General features: G+C 47.0%; 1 protein-coding gene across 3 annotated transcripts; it reads left to right on the top strand.

Moving 5' to 3' along the window:
* Positions 1 to 961: 961 nt before the first annotated feature.
* Positions 962 to 23,353, top strand: FOXJ2 (forkhead box J2). 3 transcript variants are annotated; one of them, XM_021666642.2, is made up of 11 exons: positions 962 to 2,071; positions 8,283 to 8,629; positions 11,194 to 11,268; positions 12,524 to 12,592; positions 12,774 to 12,914; positions 13,497 to 13,695; positions 16,049 to 16,453; positions 16,858 to 16,959; positions 17,811 to 18,020; positions 18,973 to 19,071; positions 20,596 to 23,353. In XM_021666642.2, the coding sequence occupies exons 2-11, from the start codon at positions 8,297 to 8,299 to the stop codon at positions 20,682 to 20,684; spliced, it is 1,722 nt and encodes a 573-aa protein (XP_021522317.1). In that variant the 5' UTR covers positions 962 to 2,071; positions 8,283 to 8,296; the 3' UTR covers positions 20,685 to 23,353. The 3 variants fall into 3 exon arrangements, with proteins under 3 accessions (XP_021522317.1, XP_021522318.1, XP_021522316.1); XM_021666643.2 differs by lacking the exon at positions 962 to 2,071 and adding an exon at positions 2,099 to 2,411 and having other exon boundaries at positions 20,596 to 22,160; XM_021666641.2 differs by lacking the exon at positions 962 to 2,071 and having other exon boundaries at positions 7,599 to 8,629; positions 20,596 to 22,160.
* The last annotated feature ends 2,758 nt before the right edge of the window (positions 23,354 to 26,111 follow it).

Genomic DNA, 26,111 nt, shown 5'->3' with positions numbered 1-26,111 from the left:
AGTCCGAGACCAGCCTGGCCAACATGGTGAAACCCTGTCTCTACTAAAAATACAAAAATTAGCTGAGCGTGGTGGTGCTCGCCTGTAATCTCAGCTACTCCGGAGGCTGAGGCAGGAGAGTCAATTGAATCCCGGAGGCAAAGGTTGCACTGAGTTAAGATCGCGCCACTGTCCTCCAGCCTGGGCGACAGAGCGAAACTCCCTCAGGGTGGGGGGACGGGAAAGCCAGAGTATGAAATATATAAGAATTTGGAGCAGAATAATATGATTTCAGGATATGACAGCTGTAAAGGGTAAGCAGGCAGAGTATCAAGGTCCCTTCTTCGCTGAACAAGATTGCAGAAAATAAGGGCCATGCACAAGTTCACGAAGCTGGAACAAGGAACAGGACCCAGATCTTCTGATGTTTACCTCACCGTTACACGCTCATTTTTCAAGTATCCACTCATTGAAGGAGCATTTACTAAATTCCAGGATGATATCAGGGAAACATAAAAACCTCACCCCAATCTTCACCTCAAGGCTCATGATCCTTTATAAACTATCTGGAGGGAAAGAGAAGTCCATCAGAGATAGTCCTGAGAAAGCTGGGGCTGTTTATCTGTTTATGGAGTTCAACAGAATGAAACGCCGGAGTTGGAGTGTCAGCTGGAATTGAGGGTGTACGGTGTGCACGAGGAATCTCCCGATGGGGAGCAGTGAGTTGTTATCCCCGGTAGACGGCGGGTTCCCGGAGCGACGCGGCCGCAGGTGGGCAAAGGGCGGCGAGACCCCGCGCCGTCGTGAGCACGGCCGTGGCTCTCCAGGCGGAGCGCACACCCGGGCGGCGCGGCTCGCGGCTCGGCGCCGCCCGGCTCCTCCTTAACCCGCGCGGGGAGGCGGCGGCGGCGGCGGCGGCCGGCGGGCGGGGGAGGAGGAGGGGCGGGAGCGCGGCGCGGAGGCCGGGGAGGAGCCGGGGCCTGCAGCGGAGCCGAGCCGAGCCCGAGCCCGCGCCGAGCCCTGACACTGTCCGTCCGCCTTCTGGTGCCCCGGGAGCCCGGACTGGCCGGAGCCCGAGCGGTGGCAGCGCGGGGAGCCCCACGCGCCGAAGGGAGCGGACCGGACAGGACGGCCCTAGAGGAGGCGCTGCCGCCGCAGTAGCAGGGACCGGAGTCTCCAGCCGCGGCCTCCCGGACGGTGCTGCCCAGGCCAGCTCAGGGAGAGCCGGGAGTACGAAAACCCCACCCTCTGAGGCACCCCGGGAGCGGAGGCGGGAGCGGGGACGCGAGCAACCTCTCCCCCTGTTGGAGAGAAGACCCTTACCACTCGGGTGACGGAAAGAAGAGACCCCTGGAGGGGACGCGTCTCTCCTGCCTGGAGGCGAGGAAGACCCCTGTACTGGCCGGGGAGGAGACCCCAGAAGTGCAAAGAGGGGAGCTTTCCTAGGGAAGCAGAGTGAGACCACCCTAGCGCGCCTCCGCCCCTCCAAACACACACTCTCAACAGTTCAGGACTTTCGAGGCAAAGAGAGAGGGGGCTGTGCCTATGGATTAGGCACCCTCGGCCCACCGGTAGTCACAGGGGACGGGAGTCCTTACGTTCAGAAGCCACTCCAGGGAAAGAAGAGGAATCGGCTTTCAGCTGGAGAGGGGAAGACCTCCCCCTCAACTTCCTCGTACCTAGACAGTGGAACGGGGTAGAGCCCCTCCGCTCAGATCTCCAGCAGACAGAAAGAGCCCTCCACCCCAGAAAGATCCAGTTTGGGGGGGAGGGGAACTCCCCCAAGGGGGAGGAGACAACTCCTGGTTGGGAGAGGCTCCTCCCCTCCTCCCCAGGGTAACAAGCAGGGTGTGGGGGGTGTGCCACCTTCCCCAAGTAGGACCTCCTTCTCCTCCCCCTCCCCCTCCTCCTCCCCTGACTCCTCATCCTCAGGGGACCCAGTTCCCCTCACCAACTTGGGAGGCTCAGCCAAGTACAGGAAGAGCCACTGAGGATGAGAGCCGTCATCTGCCTCTGAAGAGGGGAATCCCTCCACCCCCAAACTCCAGTACCAGGTGGTTCCCTCCCTTTGCCGGGGGAACCTTGGAGACAGGTTAGTGCTTTCTTTCATCTTCTGTCTGTCATCGTCTGGCACTAGTGGGTGTAGGGGGCTGAGATGGATCGTGGGTTTCACTAGTGGGGATGATAGAGTGATGACTCAGAAAATCCACTGGGAAATGTGTTCCAAGGGAGCTTCTGGATTTGAACCCACATCTTGCTGCAGAGGCTCTGAGAAATGGGTTTCTTAGTGTTTGGGGACTAAAGGGATGGGACTGATTTTAGGTCCCTAGGGAACTGGATGTTTTCATGCTGAGGAAAAGGGATATCAGAAAACGGCTGCATTTTGAGAACATGCATACTGTGTAGCAGTGATTTGCACAACCCAACCAATGGTAAGACTCCCATAGCACCCTTCACCTTGGGCCTTTTCACCTGGAGAGTGGGCTCTCATCAAAGTCACGGTGGCATCTGGTGTCCTGGCCTTGCCCAGGGCATGCTGAGGTCAGCTTTGCATTGGCCAGAGGTGTTTGTTCCCTCCAGCTTACTCCCTTGACAAGAAAAGCAATCTGTTCCTACTCATCCTATCTCCGACACCAAGAGGCCTCCTCTCCTGACATTTCCATTCCTAGATGGATGTGTGCCTCTGCCCGTAAAATCCAAAGGGAAAATGGGAATCCCACATGTTCTGAGGCGAGAAGAAAGTGTGCAGGGGATGCCAACTCCTGGGTTGAAATGCTTCCTTGGTGCTGCCCCAGTCTCCTTCTCCACTCCTGTTTTTTGCTCAGAATTCTTCAGGGAAAATTAGATCCTGGATACGAAGGGAAGAGGGCTGCTGCTCCGCTTCTGTCCCCTTCCATCTAAATAAGTTGACCACTGGGAAGATTTGACTTTTGACGAGTATATAAAATTTCCTTCCAGAAAAGTACCTAAGAGTCTCGTTCTCTCCCTTCCTGTTTCTTGTTCAGTTCTGAGTCTCCGGAACCTTGTGTTAAAGTTTTCTTTCATAAGCTAGGGAATTATCAAAGTCCAGAATCCAGAAAAGGCAGGAAAAGGGTACCAGGGAATCCTCCCTGTGAAGCCTGGGCTGTTTTTAGGAGAGGTCACTAGCTGGGTGTCTGCTTTCCTGCCTCGCCATTAGCAGATACCCTATCTTCTTTCTCACAGCAAGGCCAAGTTGTGAAGGAGGCTTCAACTGACTTGGGTTTTCATATTTTCTCCTCTCTCTGGGGCATGGGTGAGGTCTGCCTAAGTTCCTGAGTACATTCACTTGTCCTGGAAGTTACCTGTTCATGTGGTTTATGAGATAGGGCACAGGTTTGCGTGGCTGTGCTGTAGGACAACATGCACATACTTCTTAATTCAGGTGAGTGTGGCTTTCTCTGTTTCGAGTGGGTATGTGTGTGGAGACAGGTACTTATGTGCTTTTCAGACTATACTTCAGTTACCTAGAATTGTATGTTTCTGGTGAGCCTTTAGAAGCAGGTGCCCCTGTGCAAGGACATGGAGAGGTGGTGGTAAGGATGCCCACCTGAAGAGAAAGGCTCAGCCTGCCCTGGCCAGTGGGAGCCCTCATGACTGTCTACAGGACAGTCCTTTAAGCAGCAGGGAAGCCCAGTCTCAGGTTGGGATCATTTCTTCTAGGACCTATAAGAGAGTTTCACTGCTGATACCTCTAATCTCAAAAGGATGAGGATCCTTGAATCCTAACTCCAGAACTCCCTCCCTGACCTTTTACAAAAGAGGCCACTCTAGTTAACAGCAGCCTGTTTCTTTCAAAGTACTTCACCAGATGCTGGTGTGCACCTGCCTGAATGGCTCAGGGTGAACTGGATCACACCTCCAAGTACACCACGACCATGCAATTTAACTGGCCTTGCCTGCACTGAGTTCCCTAACCCTCCTTGCCTCTCGAATCAGCTAGAAGCAGGTGGCTACTGGGTGGGATTAACTGTGGTTTAGAGAGTGTGCTTTCCCAAACCATGCCTTAAACCTAGTTCTGGAAGATAAGAGATGATGGTCCGTCATTCCTTCATTCTTGGAGTCTTCCTGATCCTAGCATTAGCCAATACTGGATGATATTATCTCCAAAGGAAACGTTTGAGAGTCTGACATCCTGAAAACCACTGTAGACTCAGAGCAGGCTTTGTAATGCAAACCACTGCAGGCTTGCAGCTTCCACTCCTGTATCTATAGTCTGTCAGTTTGCTAATTTTTAATTTCTAGTGTTTTCTTTTTTCCCCCAATCAAAAACTATAACTACACTTAAATAGCACTTAGTAAGTGCTCTACAAATATTAACTGAAGATAATCCTTACAACAATCAAAATAGTGGAGCTGGGATTGAAACCTGGGCAGCCTAACTCCTCATGTGCTACACCTAGCCACTGCCCTCTTGGTTCTGACATTTTGTGTACAGGGCAGGAAGTTATCATACCTTAATACCTGACATTGGCATTAGAACAGTTAGTGGCCTTTCAGATAAAATGGGAAGAAAACTGAGCCTGTTACTGTGGATCTTACATGTTTCATCCAGGAGCAGTCTTTCATTCCCAGGATGTCTTTCTGTCTGTTTTTCTCTGCCTTTCTCCCAGTTCTGTAGTCTTCATTAGATGTCCTGCGGATGTGATGGAGCCTGCCCTTTGGCTGCCTTTCCCTGCTTCTATGGGTATTTCCTTTTAGTCTTCCAGCACACACAGAAGAATGTGGCCTGACTCAGGTTCTGCCCAAGCCCCGTGGCACGAGGCCCACCTGGAGAGAGAGGTCTGGGTAACTAGGTTGGTTGGACTGAGAAATGGAAGTACCTCTTGTTTGCCTTTCTAATAATAGCCCTGAACATTAGCCTCCTGCCATTATTTTGGGGAGCGTGGAATGTGTGGCAGCCACAAGCTTATTAAGCTTCATTCACTTCCCTGCAGGGACGATGCTTTGGCAGGGTTTATTAGTTCATCTCTTTTATTGAAGGGGAAAATTGAGGCATCAAGACTTCATTGGGGGCCGGGCATGGTGGCTTATGCCTGTAATCCAAGCACTTTGGGAGGCCAAGACAGGTGGATCACCTGAGGTCAGGAGTTCAAGACTGGCCTGGTCAACATGGTGAAACCCCATCTCTACTAAAAATATAAAAATTAGCCGGGTATGGTGATACCTGCTTTTAATCCCAGCTACTCAGGAGGCTGAGGCAGGACAATTGCTTGAACCTGGGAGGTGGAGGTTGCAGTGAGCCAAGATCATGCCACTGCATTCCAGCCTGGGCTACAGAGCAAGGCTTCGTCTCCAAAAAAAAAAAAAAAAAAAAGAAAGACTTCATTGGGGAGGCAAGGGATGGTTGGGGACAGTCCAGGAGGATTTGGTTTGGAATAGAACCAAGGAATCTCAGTCTCTGTGACTCTACATGCTGGGCTGCCCTTCACAAATGGGGAAGTGAAGAGGGTGAGGAAGTGGGATGGGTTAAAGGAGAATGGTGCTGAAAGATCAGAAGGATCAGATGCTACAAGCGGCTTGTAACTGGTGAGATTTGAATGTATTTTGAGTGCTGAGGCTGTATCTGGAGATACAGGGAGACTGGAAGGGGGTTGGAGACGGGTTAAATTTAACCTCAGGGTCCTAACCTGGTGCTAGGGTAAGGGTAGGGAAGGGCATAGAACAACTTGCAAAGGGCTGAGAGTGCTTCCCTTTCAGGAACTCACTGTGATTGGCATGTGCCAAATGGGTTCTGTAAGCCCTCTAAACACTTTAAATCCACTCTCATGCCCCTGCCCAATGTTGGAAAAGTTGTTTCAAATGAAATATCAACTGAAGACCTCTGTGTTCTTAAGATGAGATTTCCTAGGGATCTTTAGTAGGAGATAATAGGGAATAGGGCAGAACTAATTTAGGGACCTCCCATCCGGGGAGGACCCAGGAGGACCCTGGTCATTGGAAACCTGCTCACCGGTGTGCCACTCTTCAGCTCAGATGACCCAGCTGCAGGACTGTGATCCTGCTACAGGCACCCTGCTATAGCCCAGGGACTGGGGTGTTTTGACTTAGTACTGTTGGAAGGTGGGAGGTTCCTGGAATGATTAAGTGTTCCTATTAGTTTCCAAGTTTCTATGGTTTAGGGCAAGGTGGTAGTGGGATGAAGAGGAGGATGGTGGGAGAGAAGGTAAGGATGAAGAGGAAACCCTTCATGATGCTATTTATAAACAGGCCATCCCCCTTCCCCGCCCCTTTTCTTCTGTCAAACAATTCTTGGGTCACAGTTGGGTCTCTTGCTGCCCCGGCCCCTGAGGCACTAAGGTGTTTCCTTCAGCCTTGTGGAGTGTGTGTGTTGCTGGTTAGGAGCACAGGGCTGGGTACGTGTGCACACATTTAGATTGCCATCTGCGTGGGTGGGATCGTAGGGAGAGGGGAGTAAGTGAGAATGCTGACCCCTAGGGGAAAGGGTTAAGGGTTAAGGGCAGAAGAATCACTACCTAGGATAGAAGAGGGAGCTGAGACCCTGAAGGATGTGTTGGGGTCAGGAGAGGGGTGGGGGACATGGTTCTATCTGCTGTTGAGCTTTGGACTGCAAAATGTCGGATCTGTTGTATCTGTATGTATATGCTTGTGCATATATCTGGCTGTGGATTTAGCGATCACTTGCATCCTATGTTTCTGTTCAGGATTCTGAACTTTGAAGCAATCTAGTCCTGGCTCCTCAGGAGAAATGCCCTGGTGGGACCGAGGAAGACAATGTTAGCTGGAACCTGGCGGCTGTGCAGGCACAAACCTGTTAGGCAGCAAGTGCTTAGGGGGTTGCTGGCATCAGCGCTATGGGAGTGCCAAATGGCAACCTAGTGGTTCCTGCCAGCCTCTCTAGACCCTGCAATTCAGATATCACCCATCATTCTTCACCTTCCCCCACCAAGACGTCGCTGTCGCCAGGCAGTGTGGGTGGCAGCAGGGTGTGCAAACATCAGACGTAGGCGGTCTGGCAGCTCCAGGAGTTTGCATGGAGGTGCAGCGAGCGTGCCTGCCTGGCTGGGAAGGAAGGAGGGAGGAGGAGGGCGGAGAAGGGGAGCCGGCCCGAGCCCCAGAGTGGCTATTTTTAGCCAGGCTATCTGATTGTAACCGGTAGGCACACAGCTGGGTGTCTCCCTGGCTCGGTGAAGCCCAGCAGGCTGCGAGGTGGGAGGTGCTTGCGGATGATTTCTTCCTGGTGTTGGTGTCCGTGGGCGGGAGCATGCAAGGGGTAGCTTTAAAAGTGTGAGGGCAGCTGTGAACTCAGGATGTGTTGCTTCTGTGTGTGACTTTGTGCTCTGGTGGTGATGTATGCTGCATACGTAGTCGTGATCTCTGTGTATGTGCTTCACTGTTTATGTGTCTGTCTGCTGGTTTTCATATATAATTTATGCCTGGGATAGATCTAATATGCCTCAGGTGCACCTGTGTGTGGGATAAAAAGGGCAAGGGCTCATATCTAATATGAAACATCTTTTTTTTTGAGTCGGAGTTTCTCTCTTGTTACCCAGGCTGGAGTGCAATGGCACGATCTCGGCTCACCGCAACCTCCGCCTCCTGGGTTCAGGCAATTCTCCTGCCTCAGCCTCCCGAGTAGCTGGGACTACAGGCGTGCGCCACCGTGCCCAGCTAATTTTTTTTGCATTTTTAGTAGAGACGGGGTTTCACCATGTTGACCAGGATGGTCTCGATCTCTTGACCTCCTGATCTACCCGCCTCGGCCTCCCAAAGTGCTGGGATTATAGGCGCGAGCCACTGCATTCGGCCATGAAACATCTTTGCAAGTGTTGGTGTGTGCTTCGTCTGTGTATGTTTGTATTTTGGTAGACTTTTCTTTATTTGTACATTCATGCCATCTATCTACGGAAGTTGTATGAAAATATAACAGGTGTCACATTGATTGGTGAATGGGCTTTAACTAATTTTACCTGCTATCTACATGGATTAAGAAAACCCCTAATTCCTACATAGTTTAAAAATACTATGTTGTAGGGCTATAAGTAAGGGGAATTGAGGAAATGGCTCAATCTGGTGTGAAGGTTGATCTCTTTAGTCCTACGTGGAGAGGCTTCTTGGCCGTGCTCCCCATTAAGATGTGGGGTAACTAGCACTCATCATCTGGTAGATAGACCTGCTTGGGGGTTCTGGGAACACCGAGTGGAAGACCATGCCATGGATCTCTCATGGGAATGAGGGTAGGAAGAAACTTACTTCCCTCAAACAAAAGGATTTGAGTATTACTTGCCTCCAGTATTTTCGTCGCCTCTTTGTCTTCTCTGCAGAACCCAGAAGTACCATGGCTTCTGACCTAGAGAGTAGCCTCACCTCCATAGACTGGCTCCCCCAGCTGACCCTCCGAGCTACCATTGAGAAGCTGGGAAGTGCTTCTCAGGCTGGGCCTCCCGGGAGCAGCCGCAAGTGTTCACCAGGCTCACCCACAGATCCTAATGCCACCCTTAGCAAAGACGAGGCAGCAGTTCACCAGGACGGCAAGCCACGATACAGCTATGCCACCCTCATCACCTATGCCATCAACTCCTCTCCAGCCAAGAAGATGACCCTCAGCGAGATTTACCGCTGGATCTGTGATAACTTCCCCTATTACAAGAATGCTGGCATTGGTTGGAAGGTGGGAATGCTTCCATAATCTTGGCTTAAGTTAACTTTCAACAGCCTTTTTCTTTACTTTTGTTTCTTCCTGTAACCTGTTCAGTTTACTCTGGCTTGTCTCAGAGATGGGAAAATTTAAAATCTCATATGTTCTGCCCCCTACTTTTTTTCAGAGTTGAACAACTTTTATAAGGTATACTAGGGAAACTCCAAACCATTAAGTATAGTGATGGGGATGGCAGGATGCTGTCGCTCATCACACCCTCTTATCTTCCGATCCCTCAAAGAGGATATTCATTAATTTCACAAATGTTTATTGCCATTCTGCGATGTTCAAGTCACTGTACAAGGCACGGCATCAGCCCTTCCTACCTAGAGGTAGGAATCTAATCTAGATCATCAGATTTCCATAGCTCCATTGCACAGTCGTCATCTTTTGAAAAGCAGCATTCCAAGAAAAATAATACAATTAGGTTCTTTACTGACAGCTGGCTACCAAGCAAGTAAGGAGAAGTTAAGTTGTTTGGCTGGAGATGAAAAAAAGAAGGGGCTCCTCTCTGAAGCAAAGAAGGAAGGCCGATATGCTCAATTTTTTGGAGCAGCAGCTCATTTGTCAATTGTTGAGTGGGAATGGGAACTTAATATGTAATTCTCTCACTCTGTAAATCACCAGTTGACATACAAACCATTTAGTGAGTTGGAGACTATTGAAAGCATTCAGCTATTATTTTTTTTTTGAGACAGAGTTTCGCTCTTGTTACCCAGGCTGGATTGCAATGGCGTGATCTTGGCTCACCGCAACCTCCACCTCCTGGGTTCAGGCAATTCTCCTGCCTCAGCCTCCTGAGTAGCTGGGATTACAGGCACATGCCACCATGCCCAGCTAATTTTTTGTATTTTTAGTAGAGATGGGGTTTCACCGTGTTGACCAGGATGGTCTCGATCTCTTGACCTCGTGATCCACCCGCCTCAGCCTCCCAAAGTGCTGGGATTACAGGCGTGAGCCACCGCGCCCAGCCTCAGCTATTCTTTCTTTCTCTCTTTCCTTCCTTCTTTCTTTCCTTCTGTCCTTCTTTCTTTCAACAAGGTCTTGCTCTGTCACCCAGGCTGGATTGTAGTGGTGCAATCATGGCTCACTACAGCTTGAACCTGGGCTCAAGCAATCCTGCTACTTCAGCCTCCTGAATAGCTGGGACTACAGGCATGCATGACCATGCACAGGAAATTTTTTTATTTTTGTAGAAATGGTTCTCACTATGTTGCCCAGGCTGGCCTCAAGCTCCTAAACTCAAGTGATTCTTCCATCTTGACCTCCCAAGATGCTGGAATTACAGGCATGAGTCATTGCGCCTGGCCCATTGAGCTTTCTCTTTGTAAATATGTCCCTGCTAGCTACTATAAACCTCAACCTCACCCAACACACTGTTGTTGTTTTTTTTTTTTTTGAGACAGAGTTTTGCTCTTGTTGCCCAGGCTGGAGTGCAGTGGCGCGATCTCGGCTTATTGCAACCTCTGCCTCCCAGGTTCAAGTGATTCTCTTACCTCAGCGTCCCAAGTAGCTGGAATTACAGGCATGCGCCACCATGCCCAACTAATTTTATATTTTTACTAGAGACGGGGTTTCTCCATGTTGGAAGGGCTGGTCTCGAACTCGTGACCTCAGGTGATCCGTCTGCCTCGGCCTCCCAAAGTGCTGGGATTACAGGTGTGAGCCACCATGCCTGGCCCCAGCACACTTATACCATATTTCTTTCCTTCAAATGTGAACATTCTATGAGCTGTTGAGAAAATGAAAGTGATCTATGTTTTTCTTTCATTCATAATTTATATAAATAGTTGTAAAGCATTGTTCTTTTGGTATCAGGGTAGACTGAAGAACTGGGCAGATGTGATTGTGAGGCATTTGTATACTTGTCAGTTGGCTAGGAAGTTTGAAAAACTATATAATCAGTTTTTCAGAAGTGGTAGTAATCAAATTTATAGCCATTCCCTCCCATCAATTTAATCTCTGCTAGCTCCCTTCCTTCCTTCCTTCCTTCCCTCCCTCCCTCCCTCCCTCCCTCCCTCTCTCTCTCTGTTTCTGTCTTGTCTCTCTTTCTCTCTTTTTTGGAGTTTCGCTCTTGTTGCCCAGGCTGGAGTGCAATGGTGCGATCTCTCAGCTTACCACAGCCTCTGCCTCCTGGGTTCAAGCTATTCTCCTACCTCAGCCTCCTGAGTAACTGGGATCACAGGTTTGTGCTACCACGCCCGGCTAATTTTATATTTTTAGTAGAGACAGAGTATTACCATGGTGGTCAGGGTGGTCTCGAACTCCCAACCTCAGGTGATCTGCCCATCTCAGCCTCCCAGAGTGCTAGGATTACAGATGTGAGCCACTGCGCCAGGCCTGCATTTTTCTTATCTCATTGCTTTTTGCCATTTGATGCATAATTCCCTCCATCAGTGTAGTTAAGAGGTACTAAGTTTACCCTGATACTTGAACTCCATGGTGTATTATGTCTTTTGTGTGTCCCTCTGTGTTCTGTTGGAAAATTTTCTGCTCTGCACAATGCTCAGGTCTAACTTGCTTCTCTGCATCCCCAGAATTCAATACGGCACAACCTTTCTCTCAACAAGTGCTTCCGGAAGGTGCCCAGACCTCGGGATGACCCTGGGAAGGTGAGATACTACTGTAAGCATTGAGGGGAGGAGCAGGAAGGAGAGTGAAGCAGTTGATAGTCCAGAGTCCTGTGGCTGTTTTAATTACCCAGAAGAGGAATCATGCTAATTAGAGAAGCATCTTTATTTTTTCTCAGAGGAAGAGCTTGGTTGTCAAGCTTGTGGGCCCCCAGTAGAATGGGTGACTAAGAAAGACTGTGAGGCCGGGCGTGGTGGCTCACGCCTGTAATCCCAGCAGTTTGGGAGGCTGAGGTAGGTGGATCATCTGAGGTCAGGAGTTCGAAACTAGCCTGGCCAACATGGTGAAACCTTGTCTCCACTAAAAATACAAAAAATTAGCCGGGTGTGATGGCGTATGCCTGTTATCCCAGCTACTTGGGAGGCTGAGGCAGGAGAATTGCTTGAACCTGGGAGGTGGAGGTTGCAGTGAGATGAGATTGCTCCATTGCACTCCAGCCTGGACAACAAGAGTGAAACTCCATCTCAAAAAGAAAAAAGACTCTGAAATCTTTTCTTAAAAAAATAGAGACTGGGCCCAGTGGCTCACGCCTATAATCCCAGCACTTTGAGAGGCCGAGGCCGGTGGATCACGAGGTCAAGAGATCGAGACCATCCTGGTTGACATGGTGAAACCCCGTCTCTACTAAAAATACAAAAAATTAGCTGGGCACGGTGGCGCATGCCTGTAGTCCCAGCTACTCAGGAGGCTGAGGCAGGAGAATTGCCTGAACCCAGGAGGCAGAGGTTGCGGTGAGCTGAGATCGTGCCATTGCACTCCAGCCTGGGTAACAAGAGCGAAACTCCATCTCAAAAAAAAAAAAAGAAATACTTAGGATAAAGTTGACTTTCCTGCTCCCTCTTTTTTGTGTGGCACTCTTTTTTCCTAGATGTAAAAGGTAGACTTAATAACCTTTGTAGAAATGTCTCTAAACAAAAGTCCCTGGTGTTTCCCCCATAAAAGAGAAGGGATGGATCATTCTCTCCATTTGACAGATGTGGATGCTAAAGTCCAAGCAAGTTTTGCCTCAGGTCAGAAGGGAAGGGAGAGGCTATGTCTGGACATTTTCAGCTCTTTGAGCTAGATGCCATTGTTCTGCCCCTCCAAAACAGTCGAGGCCTGTGTTTGGGCCACAGGAGTACCTCTGGCATACTCAGTGAGTTTCTAGGACACATTTGCTCTTCATTAATACCCAGAACCCTGGGAGGTTCTGAATGTAACGATTTTGTTCTCTGTGGGGATGGGATCTCCTTCCAGGGTTCCTACTGGACAATTGACACCTGCCCTGACATTTCCCGAAAGAGAAGACACCCTCCAGATGATGACGTAAGTTCCCAGTTCATGGGGAGATGCCACATCTGAGCCAGCTGCTCCTTCCACCTTCTCCTGTGAATGTTCAGTCCTTTCAGAGGCAAAGGTGGAAGGAATATCAGCAGAGGGGAAACCATGGGTCTTGGGAGGATGTTGTGGCTCTGCTTATAGATTTCTTTTTCTTCACAACCTTCAGCTGTCCCAAGACTCACCAGAACAGGAGGCAAGCAAGAGCCCACGGGGAGGCATTCCAGGGAGTGGAGAAGCCTCACTGCCTCCCGAGGGGAATCCGCAGATGTCACTTCAGAGTCCCGCATCTATTGCTAGCTACAGCCAGGTAGGAAGCAGATATGGCAGGGGTCATGGGATGGGTAGTGAATAGATTCATATATCTCCCTGTTCATTCAGAATTATGTATTGAGCCAGGCACGGTGGCTCACACCTGTAATCCCAGCACTTTGGGAGGCTGAGACGGGTGGATCATGAGGTCAAGAGATCAAGACCATCCTGGTCAACATGGTGAAACCCTGTCTCTACTAAAAATACAAAAATTAGCTGGGCATGGTGGCTTGCACCTGTAGTCCCTGCTACTTGGGAGGCTGAGGCAGGAGAATCACTGCCTCAGGAGGGAGGTGGAGGTTGCCGTGAGCTGAAATCATGCCATCACACTCCAGCCTGGGTGACAGAGTGACACCCTGCCTCAGAAACAAACAAACAAAAAGAATAAATGGAGACTGAGGAGAGAAAGAGGGTAGATTCAAGATAAGAATCAATGAGAAAAGAAGGAGAGAATGATGCTGGGTTAGTGAAGAGCTAGGAGAGGATAAGAGGACAGGCAGGAGAGCCTGGTGACCACTGAAGGGTTGTATTGGTCCCTTAGCTGGGACACTGATCGGGAATTCCTTACCTGTTTTTGCAGGGCACAGGATCTGTGGATGACGGAGCAGTGGCAGCAGGGGCTTCAGGCCGAGAAAGTGCTGAGGGTCCTCCTCCCCTCTATAACACCAACCATGACTTTAAATTCTCCTACTCAGAGATCAACTTTCAGGATCTAAGCTGGTCCTTCCGCAACCTCTATAAATCCATGCTGGAGAAGTCCTCTTCCTCCTCGCAGCACGGTGAGTCTGGAGTTGGGATGGGTGCGTGGAGACTTTTTTATCATGCTGAACAAGTGGTGATACTTTTTTTTTTTCCTCTTATTTTTTAATTTTAATTTTTCTTGTGTGTGTGTGACAGGGTCTCACTCTGTTGACCAGACTGGAGTGCAGTGGCGCGATCATGGCTCACTGCAACCTCTGGCTCCTGGGTTCAAGTGATTCTTTCACCTCAACCTCCCGAGTAGCTGGGAGTACAGGCACGTGCCACTACGCCTGGCTGATTTTTGTAATTTTAGTAGAGACAGGGTTTCACCATGTTGGCCGGGCTGGTCTTGAACTCCTGACCTCAAGGCATTCACCTTCCTTGGCCTCCCAAGGTGCTGGGATTATAGGTGTGAGCCATCGTGCCTGGCCATATTTCTCTTTCTTCTTTTCTTTTCAGTTCATTTCTTTTTGGCAGAGTTTTGCTGTATTTTGCCCAGGCTGGAGAGCAGTGTCGAAATCTTGGTTCACTGCAACCTCCACCTCCTGGGTTCAAGTGATTCTGCCATCTCAGCCTCCTGAGTAGTTGGGATTACAGGTGCCCGCCACCATGCCCAGCTAATTTTTGCATTTTTTTTAGTACAGATGGGGTTTCACCATGTTGGCCAGGCTGGTCTCGAATTCCTGACCTCAGATGATCAGCCCTCCTCGGCCTCCCAAAATGCTGGGATTACAGGTGTGAGCCACTGTGCCTGGCCCATATTTCTTATTTTTAACACAAAGAGAGGTATCACTACTCAGAGGAAATATTTCATGAACTAAAACTGTTTGGAGCCGAGCGAGCTCACCTGTCCTTGTGCAAATACAGCTGTTTCAGGAGGCAAGCTAGGTTATTTGCTTCAGAAAGTCAGTTGGAGGATTGCCCCTTCCAGAACTAATGGCAGTGATTTTATGGCTGCAAGCGAGTCATTTGGAGGATGACCACTAGGGGGCAGTAGCAGTACCAGTACTCTCTCCCCAGGAATCCCTGCGTTTCATTGTGAAGTTTCTTTTGACTTTTTAGTGTATTTATATTTATGTTACTTTTATTGTGAAAAATTGCAAACAGATGCAAAAGTGTGGAGAAAAATATAATAAACCCCTGTATTCCATCACCCAACTTTAAAGTTATTAGTATTTTACTAGGCTTGTTTTGTTTACCACTGAGCCTTCTAAAAATTGGAGTAATTTAATGGAATTCACATATACCATGTCATTCCACCCATAAATATAATTTTGATATATATCCCTAAATGATGACTTTTCTTCTGGTTGTGTACTATGACATTATCACTCCTAACATAATTGACTATACATTCTTACTATCAGCTAGTATCTTGTCCATGCACATTTCCCTAATTATCATGTGAGAATGAATTAAAGTTTTTATTGGGAAGCCTCTTGAGAGAACATCTGGTTCATCCTTCTGCAATTCCTGTGTGTGCATTTTTTAAATAACATAGAGACTTCTAAGGTTGTGAGGTTGACTTCAGGTGAGGAATTGGGCCTTCTCGTTCTGTGCAGTGGCTCTTTATTGGCAGCAGGGGCTGAATGGAATGATAAAAGCTGGTTAGGAGTCACTTTTTGGAAAACATATTAATTTTCATGAATTTCTTCTTGTATATCCCAGGGGATCAATTTCTAGAGTTGTGTTCCAAGACTGTAGCATTTACTTGAGAAATAAATCCAACCCAGGTGGTTGGCTGATTGGAGGTGGGAACTCGAGAAACTGTCAGAAATAAAGTAAAAAATTAGATCGAGTGAGGACAGCCTAGTGTTCACTCAAGTTTTATTGTGACTGAAAGACCCTAGGCTCAGACTTTTGTTCTTCCCGGCCTGTCTACTTGAGAAGTAACTCCATCCCATCTGTGCTCCTCACTCAAGCTGCATTTGTTTGTAGAGAATACAGGAAGGAGTTGGCAATAGCAGAGTGTAGAGAAAATACGGAAGAGGAGACAGTATCTGACCAATGGCTTTGTTTTGTTTCTGATTTCTTTTTCTTTCCCCCTAAACACAGATGACCAGGGATGGTTTCCTTTTTAAAGTTCACCTGCTGGGAAACTGATTTCAGGCCTACACCCAAATCTCTGAGAAGTAGCATTAAAAGCTGCACACTGACCTTTTTAGTAAGATTTCAGTGGTTTCCACACTGTCAGGGCCCTCCTCTAATCTAAGTGCCTTCTTATCTCTTGTACCTGCCGGGAGGACCACAGGGATCCTTGCTGCCTAGAACATTCTTATCCTTTTAACTCCACAGTTTCAATCTGAAACTTCCCATCTCAACCCAGGGAAAATCCCATTTTGTGAAAAATGCATTGCGTAAGTCACTTGCCTGCTTCCTCCCCACTCGCAGGCTTTTCGTCTCTCCTGGGGGACATCCCACCCTCGAACAACTACTACATGTATCAGCAGCAGCAGCCACCGCCACCTCAACAGCAGCAGCAGCAGCAGCCGCCACAGCCACCGCCCCAGCAATCCCAGCCACAGCAGCAGCAGGCACCTGCCCAGGGCCCCTCAGCTGTAGGGGGTGCTCCTCCACTGCACACCCCAAGCGCAGATGGTTGTAACCCGCCGGGTGGAAAGCAAGCTGGGGCGGAAGGCTATGGGCCTCCCCCTGTGATGGCCATGCATCCACCCCCGCTGCAGCATGGAGGCTACCACCCTCATCAGCACCATCCCCACTCCCACCCTGCCCAGCAGCCACCACCTCCACAGCCACAGGCACAAGGCCAGGCTCCCATCAATAGCACTGGCTTTGGTGAGTAAGGAGGTGCAGAGTGATGTAGAGGAGGGTTGGGTGATGCCCTTGTCCTAACTCTGGCATGGAGGTGCAGTTAGTTAGCAAGTTAATGGTGGGTCTTTTAAGCTCGCTCCTTCATGTGAGCTCATCTGAACAAAGTTACTATTTAGGGCTCTGTCTTACAGAATTCTTGGATCAATTGAGATTGTTTTACATATTCTCCTGACTATGAGGTTGGCTGTACCCAAAGCATAGATAGCTTTTCTAGTCCTAAACCCCCAGGGAGGGAGAGTCCAAAACTTGGAAATGCAACTGATAATCTGTATAGATGCGAAAATCTTGCATGTAGTCAGTCTGGGGTCAGTTGATGCTGTCTTACGCCTCACTCTGTCTTATTATCCTCTTTCCCCTCTTCTTTACAGCCTTTCCTTCTGACTGGTGCTCTAATATTGACTCTTTAAAGGAAAGCTTCAAGATGGTGAATCGGCTCAATTGGTCCAGCATTGAGCAGTCACAGTTCTCAGGTTAGTGATCAAAGGATGAAGGGAAAACCCAGTAGAAACTAGAACTGGAAGGGGGTAGTTAAATGAAGTTCAGGAATTCAGGATTTCATTGTTTTTCTTTCATATTACACAAGATGGATAATATTTACATTATTTTCAAATTAACTCAAATTAATTTTGTCTTAACTCAAAATATGGCAGTGAATTATCCTAGTCTATTCTGTCTTTGGGAGAGAGAAGGCTGTCAGGAATTTGGAAGCCCTGGACCACTCTTTTGTGGTTTTGTCACCACTTACTGATACTGACAGTGTGATCTTGGCTGGGTCACTCGGTCATGTTGAAAGTTCATCGTATTCTTCAGTAAGATGGGAATTATAATTAGAATTCGGAGGCCGGGCATGGTGGCTCACGCCTGTAATCCCAGCACTTTGGGAGGCCGAGGCAGGTGGATCGCTTGAGGTCAAGATTTCGAGACCAGCCTGGCCAACATGCTGAAACCCCATCTCTACAAAAATACAGAAAAATTAGCCAGGTGTGGTGGTGCATGCCTGTAATCCCAGCTACTCGGGAGGCTGAAACAGGAGAATCACTTGAATCTAGGAGGCAGAGGTTGCAGTGAGCTGAGATTGTGCCATTGCACTCTAGCCTGGGTGACAGAATCATACTTCAAAAAAAAAAAAAAAAAGAATTTGGTAAGGGATCAAATAGAAAGAGTTTGAAAATGCAGAGCTCTGGAAGATGTAAATTGTTATTATTAGTGCCTGTTATCAGTGGTAATGATTTATGGTGTGTTTGGAATGGTGCAATAGGGCTGGGTCCTATGGGGCTTTTTGCCTCTACAAGGTTTGCATTGCTTGCTTTCCTCTTTGTAGAACTGATGGAGAGTCTACGACAGGCAGAGCAGAAGAACTGGACCCTCGACCAGCATCACATTGCCAATCTGTGTGACTCCCTCAACCACTTCCTTACTCAGACTGGTCATGTGCCCCCCCAAGGGGGTACCCACCGGCCACCAGCCCCTGCCCGTATTGCTGACTCTTGTGCCCTCACCAGTGGCAAACAGGAGTCAGCCATGAGCCAAGGTACTGCACAAAGACAGTTGCCATGGAGGTAGAGACTATGATGAAAAGGAAGGATAGGAGAAAGATAAAAGAACAGAGAGAAAGCGTTTTATCGGGCAGTGATCCAAATTGAGCAGTGGAACTAGTTTATCAGTTGACTGAACATCTGTTGAGTCAGTGAAGTCCTAAACTGAAAAATGCAAAAGAAATACTATATGATTTCTTTTTAGACCTCGGTTTGGGAGATTAGAATTACTTAAGAAAAGGGAGGAGATTTGTTAGAGAAAGGCCCTATTTTAAATCTGTGGCTCAGTAATCCCTAACTGGATGATACCAGTTGAAATGGTGGTTCTATATGTATATGATCTTCAAACTAGTGAAATGAAAGACATATTGTGATTAATGTTCCTGTTTCTTGCTTTTTTTTTTTTTTGAGATGAGGTCTCGTTTTGTCACCTAGGCTCTGGAGTCCAGTGGTGCGATTACGCCTCACTGCGACCTTGACCTCCTGGGCTCTGGTGATCCTCCCACTTTAGCCTCCCGAGTAGCTGGGACCACAGGTTTGTGCTACCATGCCTGGCTAATTTTTTTGTATTTTGTGTAGAGCTGGGGTTTCACCATGTTGCCCAGGCTATCTTTAAACTCTTGAGCTCAAGGGATCTGCCCACCTCGGCTTCCCAAAGCATTGGGATTACAGGCATGAGCCACCATACCCGGCCCTACATTTCTATATTTTTCATCCTTATATCTTAGCGATTTCACAATTGTAGTATCCATTTGTGGATACTACTATCCTCAGTGGTGAGGACTGGTAGCTTCTGCAGAAATCCTTCAAGCCTGCAGGAGCTATAGAACAGGGCAGGGCAGAGAAAAAGAAGATGGGAGCAAGGATATATTCTTTTCCTCCCTGCTTTGTTGAGTATAGTGACCCACCAGCCCCCTCAACTCAAGTAACTCTTCTCTTCTTTGGCAGTGAACTCTTATGGGCACCCACAAGCTCCCCACCTCTACCCTGGCCCATCACCAATGTACCCAATCCCCACCCAAGACTCAGCAGGCTACAATCGCCCAGGTAAGAGCCAGGAAGCTTGTTCAAAACTGTGGTAATCTGATGAGCTCTTTTGCTCTTCTTTGACTCTGAGCTGGGATTCTCTGTATTTTTGCCTGCATCTGACAGGAGGGAATGAGCCTATATAACTCCCAAGGCTACCTGCTCTGGAGGTATATATCAGGGGAGACTAAAGAAGACAGATTTACCTTATTTATTTATTTATTTTAGACAGAGTCTCACTCTGTTGCCCAGGCTGGCGTATAGTGGTGTGATCTTGGCTCACTGCAACCTCCACCTCCTGAGTTCAAGTGATTCTCCTGCCTCAGCCTCCCAAGTAGCTGGGATTATAGGCACGCACCACCATGCCTGGCTAATTTTTGAAATTTTAGTAGAGATGGGGTTTTGCCATGTTGGGTAGGCTGGTCCTGAAGTCCTGACTGCAAGTGATCCGCCCGCCTCTGCCTCCCAAAGTGTTGGGATTACAGGCATGAGCCACTGCGCCCAGCTAGATGTACTTTAAAATTAGCTAGTGACTGCATAAGTAAAAGGAAGTGAAAGCATACATATAAACAAAAAATAGCTACGTGCAACATTTACGTGTGGCTTTGGAATCTAGATGGAAGATGTGCTCAGGCAAATAAAATGAATTTGCAATCTACACATACTTGCTTTATGTCCACGTCTGCTTTTCTGTCACCTGATCTCCAGAATCAGGGGTCTGGGATTGAACTAGCTCTGATAGTGGGGGTGGGGCAGGGAGACACTGAATTGCCATAGATAGAACAAAGTGAACAGATCCTTCACATTTAGACACATGTAGAAAAATCACTGTTATTCTGCCTGAAACCACAAGTGTTTTCAATTTTCGGGGGCGACATCTGACTCTGTATTCTTTGTCCATTTAATATAAATACAAATTTCTATACTGCTAGTTCATATGATATTATCTTCTGTTTGTTTATTTGTTTGTTTGAGTCAGAGTCTTGTTCTGTTGCCCAGGCTGGAATACAGTGGTCAGTGGCGTGATCCTGGTTCTCTGCAACCTCCGCCTCCCGGGTTCAAGTGATTCTTGAGCCTCAGCCTCCTGAGCGGCTGGGATTACAGGCGCCCACCACCATGTCTGGCTAATTTTTGTTTTTTTGTAGAGGTTGGGTTTCTCCATGTTGGTCAGTCTGGTCTAGAGCTCCTGACCTCAAGTGATCCACCCATCTTGACCTCTCAAAGTGCTGGGATTACAGGTGTGAGCCACTGCTCCCAGCCATATGATGTTATCTTCTGTATGTTATTTTATCATTATCATATGTTTTCAGAAGCATAATTTTTAATGGCAGCATAACATTTAATTGCTGTGGAATGTAGTTTAGTTTATTTCCTGAGACTTCACTGAAGTCGTGACCTGCAACCAAAAATAACTCCAGCTGATAAGGGTGATAGCTTCACAAGCCCTTCTTCGTGGTAGTATCTGGGGCTGAGCACAGTCCTTCTAGGTTGAGGGAACCGCTTCCCATCTACTCTCCTTTCACTCTCTTTCTTTCTTTCTAACAGCACATCATATGGTCCCTCGGCCCCCAGTGCCACCTCCTGGTGCCAATGAGGAGATCCCTGATGACTTCGACTGGGACTTGATCACTTAGTGCATCACAGAGTGTGGACATCAGCCCAGGGCCGAGTGGTGAAGTCTGGCAGTGGGGAAAGAGCAACCCCAGCCCTTCCCTTCCCCCCCGTCTGTATATAGACATATATCCTCTTTTTGTTCTTTCTCTGTCAGAGAAGCCACCGCAAGATGCTGCCGAAGATAACCCCCCTTTCCTGCCTCGTTCTTCTCTTTTCCTTCCTGTTTTTTCCCCAGTTCTTTTATTATTATTCTTATATTATTATTATTATTATTATTGGTTATATACTGTCCGCTGTCTCCTGTCCCTACATCATGGATCCTGTTCACCTCTTGCTAATGTAAAATCATCAGGCTGGAAGATGAAGCCACGATAGCTACAGAGAAAGGTTTCAAACTCTAGTTTACCTTTCTCTTGGAGAAACTCAATGCTAATCCCACCTTTTGGCCCTAAATTATTGTTTGCTCCCGTCAGTTTCAGGCCAGGACTGGAGAGGCCACATGATCAGGTAGAAAGGGTCTGAAACATTACTTGGCAGCCAAGAATTTGGAGATTTTAAAATGGTGCTAATTCTGTCCTCTGGGGTCTTCCTTGTCCCTTTATACTGTCAATCCTTACTTCTGCCAGCCTGCATTTCCTATCAAGGGTAAAAATGATGACGGTGGTGCAGGAGGGTGACAATAAAATCCTAGTGGAATTGGGGACCTGGGTTAGAAGAGATGGAATATAAGTCAGTGTGAAACTGGGTGTGCTCTGCCATGGGGCATCAGTGTCCATTGGCTGATTTTGAGCCCATTCTTTAAGAAGATAGGATTGGTTTTAGCCCAGACTCTGCTTCTATGGTAGGGCATGAGGACAACTATTCAGCATCGTTTTAGCTTCTTGGAGATGATTCCAACTTAACTATTTTGGCTTTTTAAAAGTATTTTTCTTTGAAAATTAATTGTGGCTCTTATTTGTATTTACGAATTATCTTCCCATCCCTTTTTCCCATTCAGCAAATATCAGTTTGTCCTTTGATTGTTTGCTCAAATCTTCTACCCATCTTTTTTCTTTCCTCATTTTTCTGGGATTCTCAAGAAAGAAAAAGTAACCCGGTATCACTCTGAGTTCTGTTGTGTCCTAAAACATGATGAGAATCTCTTTCCCACCTCTCATAGCAGAACCAAACCTTTAGTGTTGGTGGTAGGAGGATGAGGAGAAAAAAAGGGAGCTGGCAAAGAAATGGAAAGGGAATATTTTAGTTCTTTAAATATATAGGCAGATGCTTCTCTTGGCATCCAGATCATCTGGCTGAAGCTTTTGCAAGTAGGCTTTTGAGGGGTAAAGGAGATTGGTGGAGGAGAGTAAATAATCTAGAGGCAAGAGTTCAGTGAGGGCCAAGGGGGACCCCCAGAAAAAGGTATAGAGCTAACTCGTCTACTTTTACAAGGGGTGGCCATGATTTACTGTTGCAAAGTACTCAGTGTGTATTTAATGTTCATTGCTGAATTTCAGTTATGAGAGGGAAAAACAATTTTACTTCTGTCCTTATTTCACTTGCTGAAAAGCTGTGGGACAAAATGTATGGAATAGACAAGGCCACTTTCTTTGTGATTTCTGCTTTTCATTCATATTATTTTATTTACCCATGATTTCCGAGAGATTTGGCTTTCTGCTCTCCTGCTTTTTTCTTTCATCCACCCCTTTCCTTTTTTTGGAAGGGGGTTATATATGAGAGTTTATTGAAGAAGTCCAGTGAGGCTGAAGTAAAGGGGCAAGATAGGGCAGTTAACTAAAGAGCACTTTATTTCTTTAAAGCCTTTGTAAAAAAGAAATGGGGGTGCGAGTGGCTTGAATCTCCCATGATGCTGGAGGGCACTTAGTGGGGTTGAAGTATGATATAATATTTCCCTTTGGGGAAAGGAGAATTTCTCTTAGCGGGTGGCAAAATGCCTTTGCCCAGTGTCCCTATTTTAGGCATATTTTCCTTCCTTATTCCTTCCAGTTAAGGTGCATCCTACACACAACTTCCCATCAGCTCTCCCCTTTGCAAATGATCACTCCTCTTTTCTAAACCCTTTTCCTGTTCAGACCCATACAGGATTTGCCAGGGTAAACTGAATCATACATACAAATGCCCCTCGTTCATCTGTGTCTTCTGCAAACTAGTCTCATGAAGAATTCTGGTGTGGAGCCAGAGTAGCTGAAGTTTGGGTCTGGGACGGGAGATTGGCTGTCAGGCCTCCTGAGATCCCAGCTCCCTTCCACCAAACTCAGTCTTGTTTCATGGCACAGGGCACACCTGACTCCCTTTGGGCCTCAGTTTCCCCCATCCCCCATGAAGTGAAAAGAATACTACTTTTCTTGTTGGTCTAGCATTGCCGGACCCAAAGTGTAGTCATTATTGTTGAATCGGGTGATGTATGCAAAACTGCAGGAGCTCACTGCCTATAAAAGGAAATATGAGAGAAAGTGGTGGAGAGGGACACAAGGAGTAATTATTTGGTATAGATCCACCCATCCCAGCCTTTCTCTCCTCAGTCCCTGCTCCTCATGTTTCTGGTTTGGTGAGTCCTTCGTGCCACCACCCATAATGCTTTGCATTGCTGCATCCTGGGAAGGGGGTGTCTGGTCTCACAAGTTGTTGTCATTGTTTTTTTGCATGCTTTCTTAATAAAAAAAAAAAGAATGTTTACAGTTTTATCTCACTGGTAGTGGTCTCAAATGTCTTTTGGCCAGAGAAAGAAAATAGAAATGCGAAGGAATTTGGTTTCAGTTGCTCTTTATTCCTCTTCCATCTTCCACCACTGGTTGAATTAGTTGACCCTGACTTTTTTTGTGATATTGATGGGAAAGAAGAATCAAAGGCATGTCTTTAACATTCTTCTTTTCAAATGATATCAAGTATGATGGAATATTGCAGGAGAGTCAGTCACCCCTTATAGGTTGGTGTATGGAGTAGGCCCACCTTGCTTGCATTTTAGGATAAAGATTTAAGATATTATACTTTGGGGCCAGCATGGTGGCTCACACCTGTAATCCCAGCACTTTGGGACGCCAAGGTGGGTGGATCACCTGAGGTCAGGAGTTCGAGATCAGCCTGACCAACTCTGCTAAAAACACCCTGTTTCTACCAAAAACACAAAATTAGCCGGTCATGGTGGCGCATGCCTGTAATCCCAGCTACTTGGGAGGCTAAGGCAGGAGAATCGCAAGAACCCAGAAGGTGGAGGTTGCAGTGAGCCAAGACTGTGCCATTGCACTCCAGTCTGGGTGACAAGAATGAAATTCTCTCTCTCAAAAAAAAAAAAAAAGATATTGGCTAGGCGTGGTGGCTGATGCCTGTAATCCCAGCACTTTGGGACGCCAAGGTGGGTGGATCACCTGAGGTCAGGAGTTCGAGATCAGCCTGACCAACATGGTAAAAGGTTGGTCAGGCTGATCAACTCTACTAAAAACACTCCATTTCTACCAGAAACACAAAATTAGCCAGTCATGGTGGCGCATGCCTGTATTCCCGGCTACTTGGGAGGCTGAGGCAGGAGAATCGCTCGAACCCAGAAGGTGGAGGTTGCAGTGAGCCAAGACTGTGTCATTGCACTCCAGCCTGAGTGACAAGAATGAAACTCTCTCTCAAAAAAAAAAAAAAAGGAAGATATTGGCTAGGCATGGTGGCTGACGCCTGTAATCCCAGTACTTTGGGAGGCCAAGGTGGGTGGATCATCTGAGGTCAGGAGTTCCAGACCAGCCTGGGCAACATGATGAAAGTTTGTCACTACTAAAAATGCAAAAATTGGCTGGGTGTGGTGGCAGGTGCCTGTAATCCCAGCTACTTGGGAGGCTGAGGCAGGGGAATCACTTGAACGCGGGAGGTGGAGGTTGCTGTAAGCCAAGATCATGCCACTGCACTCCACCCTGGGCGACAGAGTGAGACTCCATCTCAAAAAGAAAAGATATTATATTTTGGACAGTAGTTGTGTTCCCACCTGGGACTTTCTGGAGAAAATATAGTACAAAATAGTTACAGGTACTCACCAGGTTTTCATCAGAAATGAGGGAATTCTAATTGTAGGAATTTCTTCAGGATATATTTCCAAAGTAAATGGAAAGGAAAAGGAGTCCAGAAATGCTGTGTGCATCAATTGTCTTTGCCAAAGTAATACATGCACATACTTTATTACTATATTGGCAAAGACAAATCACTGATTACTCATTGCACATTAAATCTTTATAACTGTCAAGATTATTCACCTCGATATCCTATATACCAACCCCGGGAGTTTAGGTCTTATTCCCAGGGTCTTATGTGATGTGTTGGGGTTTCCAGAAGCCTGGCTAATTGCTATTATAGCAAGTCTATAGGCACTCACTAGGAGATTTATTTGCTGCATATTTAGGGATTATTATATATTCTGAATGTGAAACAAAAGGATTTATGAATCTCTGAGTCTTGCAAAGAACCATGAGAAAAAAGCATTTATTGGCCGGATGCGGTGGCTCATGCCTATAATCCCAGCACTTTGGGAGGCTGAGGCAGGTGGACGAGGTCAAGAGATCGAGACCATCCTGGTCAACGTGGTGAAACCCCGTCTCTACTAAAAATGCAAAAATTAGCTGGGCATGGTGGCGCATGCCTGTAATGCCAACTACTCAGGAGGCTGAGGCAGAGGTTGCGGTGAGCCAAGATCGCACCATTGCACTCCAGCCTGGGTAACAAGAGCGAAACTCTGACTCAAAAAAAAAAAAAAAAAAGCATTTATTCATATCAAATATATAAGTAAATTAATATATAAGCTGAAAAGGTAGCATTGCAAATCTTATGTCAGACATTCTTCACAACTGAAAGAATTCCTAGTGATTTGAAATTTTTCTGCATAGTACTTTATAATAAAGATTTTTAGTCCAGACCCTCACCTCAACCATTGAACAAATAATGAGTGAGTCTAAAACACATCATTTTCTGTTTTTAGACTACATCATTGTATTCCGTTTAGATGAGGCCATGTTGTGATACAAATAAGCCTGAAATTTCAGACGCTTGACACATAAACGTTTATATACACAGAAAAATGAGAAGGTGGTAGGAAATTAGGTAATTTTGTTTTAAATGAAAGAGGGACAGATGGGAAGCTATATAAATGGTTGGGGTGTATAGACAAAGTAAAAGAAAAATGTGTGGTCATGAATGAATTAAAATATAATGGTTATTAATGAATGTTGGGTTGCTGGATAAACAAAAAGACGGAGTGCTTGGATAAACGTCTTCGCCTTTCAAAAGAAGAAGTCATTTTATCATGTCTCCAGAAAAGAGCAGCATAAGCACATGATTTAGAAACATCATGGTAATTATCAAGCAAAACATCTCAAACTGTGCAAGGGTTATCTCTGGGAAATGAGAGAGGGAGGAGGGAACTTTTGGGCACAGTGAAGTAGCAGACCTCATACTTCGTTATATACCTTACTAAT

Source organism: Aotus nancymaae, unplaced genomic scaffold (assembly GCF_030222135.1).
Source record: "Aotus nancymaae isolate 86718 unplaced genomic scaffold, 86718_ANA_hifiasm-v0.15.2.pri h1tg000016l, whole genome shotgun sequence".
Classification (NCBI taxonomy): Eukaryota; Metazoa; Chordata; class Mammalia; order Primates; family Aotidae; genus Aotus; species Aotus nancymaae.
Note: the sequence above shows the minus strand (reverse complement) of the source record. Positions and strands in the feature narration are given on the sequence as shown.

What these genes read in the sequence shown, in the direction of transcription:
- FOXJ2 (XM_021666641.2), top strand. Translation starts at nt 8,168, where the DNA reads ATGCCATGGATCTCTCATGGGAATGAGGGTAGGAAGAAACTTACTTCC. An exon ending in CTCGGGATGACCCTGGGAAG is followed by an intron (nt 11,269 to 12,523) that starts GTGAGATACTAC and finishes ATCTCCTTCCAG; the next exon opens with GGTTCCTACTGGACAATTGA. An exon ending in GACACCCTCCAGATGATGAC is followed by an intron (nt 12,593 to 12,773) that starts GTAAGTTCCCAG and finishes CACAACCTTCAG; the next exon opens with CTGTCCCAAGACTCACCAGA.